The sequence below is a fragment of the Curcuma longa genome, chromosome 11 (assembly GCF_044706935.1).
Source record: "Curcuma longa cultivar G26 ecotype Majalengka, Jawa Barat chromosome 11, ITB_CL_G26_1.1, whole genome shotgun sequence".
Lineage (NCBI taxonomy): Eukaryota > Viridiplantae > Streptophyta > Magnoliopsida > Zingiberales > Zingiberaceae > Curcuma > Curcuma longa.
Genome location: NC_133871.1, coordinates 13,300,917 through 13,311,979, shown reverse-complemented (window position 1 = coordinate 13,311,979; position 11,063 = coordinate 13,300,917). Strand labels below are relative to the sequence as shown.

At 43.4% G+C, this 11,063-nt stretch overlaps 3 protein-coding genes across 3 annotated transcripts; 1 reads left to right on the top strand and 2 right to left on the bottom strand.

Moving 5' to 3' along the window:
- Window positions 1-2,566: 2,566 nt before the first annotated feature.
- On the bottom strand, window positions 2,567-3,929 carry LOC141842362 (LOB domain-containing protein 42-like). The gene is made up of 2 exons (XM_074730573.1): window positions 3,538-3,929; window positions 2,567-3,467 (listed from the first exon to the last, which is right to left on the bottom strand). Exons 1-2 carry the CDS (start codon window positions 3,848-3,850, stop codon window positions 2,842-2,844), a joined length of 939 nt encoding a protein of 312 aa, XP_074586674.1. The 5' UTR covers window positions 3,851-3,929; the 3' UTR covers window positions 2,567-2,841.
- Window positions 3,930-5,398: 1,469 nt separating this feature from the next.
- LOC141842361 (caffeoylshikimate esterase-like) lies at window positions 5,399-8,174 on the top strand. Its single transcript, XM_074730572.1, has 8 exons — window positions 5,399-5,533; window positions 6,089-6,118; window positions 6,479-6,605; window positions 6,691-6,837; window positions 6,939-7,069; window positions 7,159-7,296; window positions 7,465-7,563; window positions 7,916-8,174. The coding sequence occupies exons 1-8, from the start codon at window positions 5,399-5,401 to the stop codon at window positions 8,135-8,137; spliced, it is 1,029 nt and encodes a 342-aa protein (XP_074586673.1). The 3' UTR covers window positions 8,138-8,174.
- Window positions 8,175-9,323: 1,149 nt separating this feature from the next.
- Window positions 9,324-10,276, bottom strand: LOC141842407 (uncharacterized). Its single transcript, XM_074730613.1, has one exon. It carries the CDS (start codon window positions 10,225-10,227, stop codon window positions 9,448-9,450), a length of 780 nt encoding a protein of 259 aa, XP_074586714.1. The 5' UTR covers window positions 10,228-10,276; the 3' UTR covers window positions 9,324-9,447.
- Between the last annotated feature and the right edge of the window lie 787 nt (window positions 10,277-11,063).

The following is an 11,063-nucleotide window of genomic DNA, read 5'->3' as shown; positions in this document are numbered from 1 at the left end:
ATGTTGGTCAAAACTATAAAATTATTCAACTTAATCAAAATTATTCTATCTAAAATATTATTATCATATAAAAATATTAATTTTGAATTTATTAAAATTATTTTAATATTAAACTTAAAACATAAATATTTTTCATTAAACTACTCTAATTTTAACTTAAAACTTAATAATTTTAGATAAATCAATGTTGGAATAAAGATATTTTTTAATAAAAATTTAAATAAGGCAAAAATAAAAGACACTTTTTTTATTTTTGCCCGATTATACAGGCCCAAGCCCAATTGTGCGAATTGGACCTGTGGTCCAAACAGCAACAGGAGAAATAAAATAATATATCTTTAATTTTATTATTATTTATTTATTTAATTTGACTAATACATAATCAGAAATACAATTAAAAATAACACCATTGATCTCTTTGATTGTAGCAAGAAACACATTGAGGACAAAAACTTAACATTCCTAATAATAATAATAATAATAATAATAATATAATGTTTAATATAGTAGGCGAATCTTTGGAATATAGTAATCCTAATGGTTCAACTAAATCTATGGATGCCACTTCCAGAATCTTTACTTTACAATTACAAAATAAATCATATTTTTTTTATGATTAATCATCGCTGGTCAGATTATTAATGGTCGGTTGGCACTGCATGATATTTTAACATTAATTTAGTCCATCCATTAATATGGACAGCGTTGTGGCGGCCACACTCTCAACTCTCAAGTGTGTCTTCATATGGCCATTTAATTTGGCGAATTAATTATTTTTTAAAGAATTAATTGTCGTTGTTGGATAAACTTTATGCTCTTGAGTATTGATATTGTTTAAGATCAATAATAGAGCAGGCTTCTTAAAAGTATGGTAATGATATTGAAAGATATTAGCGTGCTCTCGAATCTAATAAGCATGTGATTATCACTAATGGTACTTAAAAATATACATTTTGAAAACCACTCAATGTGATGTGCCTTGTATTCCGAGCTCCTATATATATATATTCTCGTCCGGGAAAATACTCATTTGGTACTCCACATGGGGAAGACCGAATGAGTATATTTATTACTCTTACCTTTTCATGACTAGTTCATCCTGTATGGACATCATCGCTTGGGAATGTCTTCAGCATATTAGTTCGAAATACTAGAACATCTCCGCTTAAGAATATCTCTTTCAGGCTCATCGCTCCGCTATTAAATTTAATCATTTTCTCTAATGATTCTTTAACCATTAGTATAACAGAAGTGGTGTTGTCTTAAACAATTGGGCAAACAAAAGTTGTTCAAAAGGAAACAGATATATATCAATCAACTGAGAGTACAGAGCCTCATGTGCAAGGAGAAGTAAGTTGATATCAACGGATTAGACACACAGTACTATGTATGACAAAATATATATTATAATAGTGGTATCAAACGGATCTATATGGTGAAGTACAATTTGACGGAGGGGCTCCCAATGGTAGAATATAATCAAAGTCTAAAGGCGTGAGTCTATAATATTGCATCATTTTAAATGATTCTATAGTTGATGTAGTCAATTATTATTTTTCTTCCTCTTGCTAAAGCTTTTCTCTTGAAGAAGGCACCAAATGACAATATTTTCCTACCAAATCAATATTTTTTAAGATTCAACAATTTCTCTTCTTTCAAGCCCTCTCTCTTTGAAGAGATAATATTTTCTCTTTGAATTCCGCATTAATTTTTTCTTTTACCTCTATGTTGATTTGATTGTTGGAGGAGTTACGTCGACGAAGTCGATCTCCACTAATTAGTGTCGACTTACAAGCAAAAGATCGGCTTAGATGCATGAGATCAAAAGCTCTGTTAAATTCAAATTCGAAAGTAGAGTTGCAGTCGTACAACCAGGGAGAAAAATGACGACCCGTATCACTTTTAGCGCTGACCTATTCTAGCGAGGGACTCATTCAGGGAAGGATCCATTCGGATACAAGAAGACGAGAGCTCTTGAATGTTTCTAGCATACTGCCGGGGGTGAAAAAAATTTGAATCTGGAAAAACAAAAACGGTGCGGTGGAGCCGAAAATGGGTAGGTATCTAACCCTCCCAATGTATCTAAACTAATTAACTTGCTTCATATTTTTGCAACTCGATGACTTTGAGATGACACAGCACTCTAAAAAAGAAATATGATTGGTCCTTGTTTATAGCTTTAATGAAACGAATAAAGTTAATAAATATATCTCCATTCAAATGTTATTTAACAAAGCTGATTGAATTTTAGATTGATGCATAGCTACCACCTTGTCGTTGACATCTCCCCACCATCTCTCTCACTCTCTCTGTTCGTCACCTATTTCATCCTTTTCCACAGAGCCGCATCTGGACATTAAACACCGCCATTCCTGAACACTCCACCTGCCGCTGCTGGTTTGCCTGTCAGTTCCAAATTCCCAAAAGGAGGAGAAACTTTTTCTTTCTTTCTTTCTTTCTAAAAAAGCCATTAGAGAGCTAATCAAGAAGTTGTTTTCTTTCTCTCTCGTCCATGAAAAGCCATTAGAGAGCTAATGAAGGTGAAAGGATCACTGTACATTGGCAGTTGCCGAGAGGAAGCAAGTTTGACCACGTCTCATATTACAGATCATATATAAATGGATTAATTAATTTACAGTAGGGCACTATAGATATGTGAAGTCCTGTACATGCACGCAGCGTAAACAGTGACTAATGCTTAAATGGAAAAAGATTAACCAAAAGTTAACTAAAGCGAGAGGAGAAGTAACAAAATTCTTCCTGATTACGTTGAAGTAAAAGCAAAAAAGCAAAAAGAAATTCCCATATTCTCTTCCTTTGATTTGATGTATATATTTTTATTTACTTAGGTCCATCGGGGAAGGAAGTGGCTGTCGCCGGCGGCGCCAGGCCAAAGTCGGCGGAGCTTGCGGCTAGGGGTTTAGACGTCGTCGACTGGGGGATGATGAGGGAAGGTTTGAACCCCAGCGTGAGCTCCAGCAGGGCCTCTGAGGAGGAGGAGGATAGCTCCGGTTCGCCTTGGCTCACGTGCGATGCCGCCTCCGCGGTCCCCGCCGACGATATGCTCTCGTTAGTCTGCGGTTCGGGCTCTGCCGCGCGGCTGCTGGAGGTTGACTCGTGGCTCCGGGCGCGCCGGAACTGAGCGGGTGGTCGATGCTGTTGTTGCGGCGCCGGCGCAGGCTGCACGCCGTGGCGCTTGAACCGGGCGCGGCCGAGCGCGTTGACCTTGTGGAGTGAGTCGCCGGCGGGGTCCTTGGATACGTGGCGGATGTCGTAGGCCTTGAGCGGCGGCGCCGGGGCGGAGGCCGCCGTCTCGGTGGGGATGGGCACCACGGGCGCCCCCCTCAGCACCGCATCCACCGCCGCCTGGCAGGCCTGCCAGTTGCAGGACCAGAGCAGCCCGACGGAGCCGTAGATCGGGTTCACGATCCGCCCGCACGCCTCGTACAACAGAGACCGAAAGATCGCTGCAAGCCACAAATCAAATCAATCGACACATCCCCACAGCACAGAAAGCAATCTTTCACACAAATTTACCAGGGCGGAGGTGGTCGGGGCCAGCGCTGATGAGGTTGAGGAGGCCGGCGCGGCCGTAAAACTTGGCGAGGAAGACGGTGGCATTGGCCTGCGACTCGGGGCTCTTGATCCACTGCAAGCAGGGGCGGATGCTGCAGCTATCGCTGCACCCCTTGCGCAGCACTCGGCAGCCATTGCAGCTCATCTTCATCTCCACCTGCAACCAACCACTGCCCTCTGCCGACGAGTACGAATCAAAATAGAAAACAAAAACAGGGGAGGAGGAGATGCGAGGCGTAGGGGAGAGGAAGGGAGGGGAGTTTATAGATTGCATGGCAAGGAAGGAGGAGGGCGGAGAACCGCCGTGGTTTCCAAGCGCAGCCAATGGTTTCCAAAGAGTGGGAAGGCGGATTTGCTACAATCCCAATGATAGTGGTTTTTGTACTGGCAAAAAGGTGGGCTGGGCAGGCCAGAAGTACAGCGAAATGGTAACAGTGTGAAGCTTCGGGGGCCTTCATCCTCTCTACTTTATTTATCGTCTCTGCGTCCCCGCCTCGATTGGTGACGAGGGGGCTCAATGGACTGCGGAAGGGAATCTAATCTGAGAAATCTAATGACGCCGATGATGACGATGAAGTCGGCTCGCGCGTGGACTCCACGTTCAGAGCGCACAGATCGGGCTTGCGAGCGGCTGCTGGTTCTCTGTTCTCGCGGTGTGCTGTTAGGGATGACCGTTGACCGGGTTTTCATCTCATAGCGTATTATTTTAATAAAGGGCAGTCCGATGCACGAAGCTCCCGCCATGCGGAGTCCGAGGAAATGATCCATTGTACGCAGTTTTACCTTGCCTTTAGCAAGAGCTGTTTTCCGGATTTGAACCCGTGACCTTTAGGTCACATGACAGTAACTTTACCGTTGCGCCAAGCTCTGCTGTCTGGAAATGGCGAAATCGCTGACGTCCTCGTTTCCGAAACGGGGGAAACGTTTCCATCGGTTGAAACGTTGGGAAACGTACGTTCCCTTCCGCCCCTGCCGCCTTCGCCAGGCCCCGGAAATGTTGCCTAGGCGGCTGGTCCTTCCCCGCGCCGGCGCCATGTCGCCCAGGCGGATGGTCGCATGCTTCCGCGACGCCTACGTGCGGATGATGCTGGGCTTCGCCTGCGCGGCGCACATCTCCACCGCCCCCCGCGTGACGGTGCAGCCGTCGCAGCTCAAGGAGTACGACGACGAGAAGGTCATCTTCGCTGCCATGCGGTGCTCCTTGTCCGCCCCTTCCAGTGGCTCCCTCCTCAGCAAATCCGCCAGTGCGGACACTCTGCCGGTGCCCATCAACGCCGCTGCCCCGTCGTGGCACCCCTTTGTGACGAACTGACGATTTGATGAGGTTCGACGTTTCAAAATCTGGAAACTTTAACGATTGCCGTTTCCCATTTCCGTTTCCGCGTTTTTCGTTTCTCGTCTCCAAATTTTCAGACAGCATAATAGGCACCAAGGTTCCCCTTCAGCGTATTATTTTAATAACTACAAAAAATAATATTCAACTCATTAATTTTGCCCCCAAATAAAATGGCAACATTTTCTCGCCTTAAAGCTATCTCGGTACGAGTCGTGGCGCACTCGCCAACCGATAGTCAGATCCAAGAGGGCCCCACCGACGCCTTTGCGTAGCTCGCTGGATTCACTTGTGGGGTCGGCTTCTCGAGTCCTTGAAGCATTTCCCTTCCTCTTCGTTTTCCATTCTTCGCCACCCTTCTTCGGTCCTCCTCGTCTTCTCCTTGGCATATTTGCGATCGCGGAGCGAATTCTCGATTTGTTCTTCGATTCCGATCGGGAATTTTGAGGGAGAAGTGGGAGAGGGAGAGAGGGAGAGAGGGAGGGAAGGATGAGGTGGGAAGGCGTGGACGATGAGCTTGCGAGGATGGTGTCGGAGGCGAACCTGGACGACGCTCGCGATCGGCGGAGGATCCGGGACGCCTTCAAGGACGTGCAGCTAGGGATCGACCATTGCCTTATCAAGGTATTTTTTTTTTACATCGGGAACTTGTTATCCGATAATGGAGATCTTCTATGCCGTCTTTTCCCCCTTGTTTGGCGATAGCACACAGCAAGTTGTCGCTTTTAGGGTGTGTTCATTGATGAAATATTTAACTTTGCGTTTCTAAAAAGAATGCAATGAAATTGTAACACGATTCGATCGAGAAGTATCAGGCTCGCTGAATTGTTCGAGCGCGAAAGCATTGGGCTCTTCCTCTGCAGATAGTGCCACTGGATGCTTCCTTTCTTATAAGAGGAGTAATTTTTCTTAATGAATTCATTTTCTTCTTTATGTTTTTATTCTATTCATTCAAAGCTTATTCCAATGAAGAAAAAACTACTCTTTCTGATTAATGTGGTTGGAAACAAGTTTTGCATATTCCGCACTTGCAGCAACAATTTGCTGCAATGTAGAGGGTAAATCTTCACAACTAATCAATTGTATATGAATTTTCTTTACTAGAAATTTACAAGATTTAGTTCAATTCTTCATGATGAAAGTTTTGTCTATAACAGCTTTTTTTTCATTTACTTTCAGGCACAGTATGATGGATTAAAGACAGAAGAGGTGATACAATTTATTCTTTGTTTACTTGAAAGAAGAAACGTTCTAATTTACTGTAATTTGAAACATTTGAGAGATTTTCACCCTTGAGAAACCAAAGCTGCTTCTGCTTCAATTTCCAGCCTCTTGTTCCTCCTCCTTTCCTATGCTTGTTACTAAGCATTGAGATATTTACATCGTCAACTAATTCCATTTAATGAGTAAACTATCCCTCAGTACTAATATTCTTTCTGTATTGGCCATTGATCGATTCAATTGGTATTCTGTCTCTATTGGTAGCTAATAGAGCTTTCAATAGTAATTAGAGATCATGTTCATGCTACCTTATTTTTAAGGATTGAATATAGTAGCATTTGGATGCAGTTATATGAGGTGAATTCTAGAGGCGTAGAAATTTTCTCCAAAAGCTGGCTTCCAAAAAACTCTTCCATTCAGGCTCTTGTTTTTTTTTGTCACGGCTATGGAGACACTTGCACCTTTTTCTTTGAAGGTTTGTGGTCTGTCTCTCCTTTTTCTCTACCCTGTTTCTGGTGAAGATCTAATTGCCTTGATTGTATGAATGTTGCAATACTTAGGTGTTGCCAGGAAGCTAGCATCAAGCGATTTTGGAGTTTTTGCCATGGATTACCCAGGTTTTGGTCTTTCAGAAGGACTTCATGGCTACATTCCAAGCTTTGATAGTCTTGTAGATGATGTTGTCGAGCACTTTTCCAAAATCAAAGGTGGATCACTTGTACTCTAGAGCTTTTCAGCTTTCTAGTGTTGGTTTCAGAAATTTTGCTACCTTTGAAACTGACAGTTTGTTCGATTGTTTGGATTGCAGAAAAGCCAGAGTACCACGGTCTTCCAAACTTTTTGCTTGGAGAATCAATGGGCGGAGCAGTGGCTCTTAAGGTGCATTTCAAACAGCCAGATTCTTGGAATGGTGCAATTTTAGTAGCACCAATGTGCAAGGTAAATATTTGGCATGAACCATTTGGAAAAACTTTCAGTGTACGACTTGTGTTCTCTAATGAAATAAATCACCCTTTTTTTTTCATTAGATAGCAGACAATGTTGTTCCTCCATGGCCTGTGAAGCAATTCCTCATAGGCATAGCTAAACTTTTACCAGAAAGTAAATTAGTTCCTCAGAAGGATTTAGGAGAAATGGCCTTTAGAGATCCAAAGAAATTGCAGCAGGTTCGTCTGAAACTCTCAAATTAGTCATTCATATTTCAGAGAACTGATAGTGAATTAACTTGAACTTCCTGGCTTATGATTCTGTACTATAAACACTTTTATTCCTTTTGTCCAATCTGTCCATTTTCTCAGATAAGTAATACATAAAAGTCTATCTCTTGATTGCAGACCAAATATAATGTCATTGCTTACAAGGGAAATCCACGTCTGAGAACAGCATTGGAAATGCTGAGAACAACCCAGGAGATAGAGCAGCGATTGCATGAGGTATGAGCATTCCTAATTTTGGAATCCATGAGAGATTAGATTTCTTGCAATTTATTATTATTCACTAAGATAGAACAAAGTAGGTGGTTGAGATGGTTAATGTAATGTAATGCCATCTCATATCTCACATGATTGTTATGAGGTCGATCAGTATCTTTCTTTAGGATTCAAAATTTGAGTAATAGAATTATATATGAACTAAACTGTAGGAACTAGGAAACAAGAGATGTCCTAAGAAGTTCTTAGCATGCAATGAGTAAGACATCGTTTACAACAGCAAAACTTAACACAAATGATCATACCTGTTGAAACACCTGACACATTACTGAAGAACTTGTGGGTTTCTCCTCAGGTTTGTCTGCCATTACTAATACTGCACGGCGAGGCTGACATCGTGACCGATCCTTCGGTTAGCAAGGATCTGTATGAGCGAGCTTGCAGCGACGACAAGAAGCTGTGTCTTTACAAGGATTCATATCATGCACTTTTAGAGGGTGAACCTGATGACATTATTTATCAGGCTTTTGGTGATATCATCTCCTGGCTGGATGATCACGTCAAAAGAATTCCTTAGAAAACAATTTAAAATATATGCAAGAGTATAAACTATGCTGGATGCTGAAAATAATTCATTCTTTAGTTTGTCCATTCTTATATGATTGTCCAGCATTAATCAATACTAATTCTGAATTATTAAACATGTTATACAGTGATAGTTATAATTATATATATATATATAGAGAGAGAGAGATGCTACGTTGCGCGACGAGGAATCCGCGATCTGTGCGCGACATCCGCGATCTACCGCCGTCCGGCCACCGCCGGCCACCACCTCGAGTGCGATCGACGCGGCGCTCCGTCCGGCGTCGAATTCCGGCCGGATAGTGGTCGGAATCCGATGAAATTCGATTGAAAACAGGGTCGGCAGTGGCAACGCCGTTTCTGGCCAAATCGCGGTCAGTCTCCGATCGTGATTTAGCCGGAAACGACGAGGCCACTGTCGACGGCGATCGGGCCGAATTCCGATCGAATCGTGGCATGATCGCCGTCGACAGTGGGCGCGCAGTGGGGGCAACTGTTTCCGATCAAATTCGCCGGAATATATGGTTCGAGCACAATTCCAACTTTTTTTTTTTTTTTTTTTTTTTTTTTTTCACAATTCCAACTTGAACACCTCAAACACATGGGTTGACTACTCCGACCATTCATCTGAGAAGGAAGCACAAATATAAACATGTTTGGATCATCTGAAAAGGAAGCACAAATATAAACATGTTTGGATAATTTTTTTCTGGTATCAAAACCTACATGCAAATGCAATTGGAGAGATTGACAAGAAGTCACAATCAATCCTCTTCTTGGAATGTCTTACAATAAATTGCCTTTAGCAAAACACATGGTTGAGGATCAAAGTGATCCTCAAATAATGGTGGCCACAATTAATAAACCAAAACATATTCTAGCAGTCAATTAATGAATGATTGATTGCATTCAAAGACTGGTTCCAACAAACCACCATGTTCTACATTCAACATTCAAGAAATTGACCCACAATGTTTTGTACCTACCAAACACTAACACCGACTTAATTAAGGCAACCATGTGAAGTCAACCATGATGATATGAAACGTGATCCGCGTTTGCACAGATTAATCTGCCAAACGCACTTGTTTCAATGATTAGACTTGGTGTCTGTTCGAAATATTTATGAGATTTAGCACCGATTTTTGAAATTTCATGTAAATTATCTAAGGAATCATAAGACATTACAATGAGTTTTGAAATAACAGATAATTATGAGACAATTCAATGATTTTTACAACTTTTTCAAGCAAAAATTGATAATGACGGTTTATTAATCAGGCAATGGGTTTGGAAATTTGATCACTTGGACGAGGGCAAAAGCGGCAATCTGCTCTCACGCCACGTCTCCACTACCAGGGGCGACCCGCCCCTTCTCAAGTCCGCCGCCGTCACCACCCCGTCGTCGTCGCCCACGTAAACTCTGCCCTCCCCGCCGGCGACCCCAACAACCCGCCGTCTCCGGGCGGTCCGCCACTCTGCGGCGGCCGCGGGGGTCCACTCGCCGGCCGCCCTGGCGTCCCACACTTTGACCGCCGCAGCCGCTCCCTCCGCCGCCGACAGGACCACCGCGGGAGACGCCAGGCTCACGGCCGCATCTGGGACCTGCGTGAGGAACGAGCGGAGTACCTGGTCTCGGTTCAGGTCCACGAGCGAGATCAGGCCCCCGCCGGCGCGATCGAACCCCAGACCCAGCCCCTCCCACGTCCTCACCACCGTGCCACCCAACGCCAGATCCAAACACCCACCATCCGGCCTCCAGTCCACGCCGTTGTTCTCCGACGCCGAATCGTACTCATCGGACGACGACGATGGAGGGTCTTCATCCTCCTCGTCGTCCGAAGGCGATTCTGAGGAGTCGTCGTCATCGCCGGAGGAGGAGTAGCTCGAGGGGAAAGAAATGACCGATGCGGAACGACCGTACCGGAGAAGAGCGAGCTTGGCGTGGGAAAGGAATCCGTAGAAGGCGGCGAATCCGGCGACGAGAAGGGCGACGGAGGCCCAGGCGCCGGCTAGGTCCGAGAGAAGGCGGGCGGCGAGGCCAGGTATCCGCAGCGCCTCGGCCATCAGAGGTATTTCCATCGGATCCCTAACCCTAATACTAATTAATGAAGTTCGGAGGAAGAGGAAGAGGAAGAGGAAGAGGAAGAAGAGCGAGATACGGAGAAGTTGAGTTAAATACACCCGTGTAGCAGCTTAAGGAGCAGTCGCGAAGGTTATACGTGGCGTAGAGAGATTGGATGCTGAGTCAACTCGTGTTCGGCGTGGGGTAACCCGGTGGGGATCCGCTACTCGAATACAAACAGCGGATGAGCTTCTCCGTCCAGTTTGGAGACCAATGACCATTCGGAAGCACGTGCAAGAACGAACGGTAAGCATCAATTCGAATTGAGCCGTCGGATTGATCTGCTCCACTAAATTATAGCAGAAGGATGATCACCCTCACCTTGAGTACTATTTAAAAAGATCCAGAAGGATAAACTTTGTCCTGATCCAATGACTCACTGCGAGGATGAAGGCCTCTCATCATCTAATGGATTTAAATGGACCAAGAGTTGTGAATCCAAATAGATTGGCCTATGAAGGCCTCAAGTTGATCCGCAAATTTAAAAAAAATAATAATTTAAAATTAAAATAAAAAGTTTAATGAAATTTTTCTATATATATATTTTTATATATTCATGAATTAACTCATCTAATTCGTAATCCATTTTAAATTAAATTGATTTAACATATCGAAACAACTAAAGTCAGATCGATTTTTCATTATTGACTTCAGTGTTTTCTAAGTATAAATTATTGCGCTGTAAAATTAAAAAAAAACCTTTATGTAACTTTGCAAATCAATTTATGGTTCATTTTAAAGGGAAAAATTAAATCACGGATATTTTGGAAAAAAAAAATATATATCTCAAGTA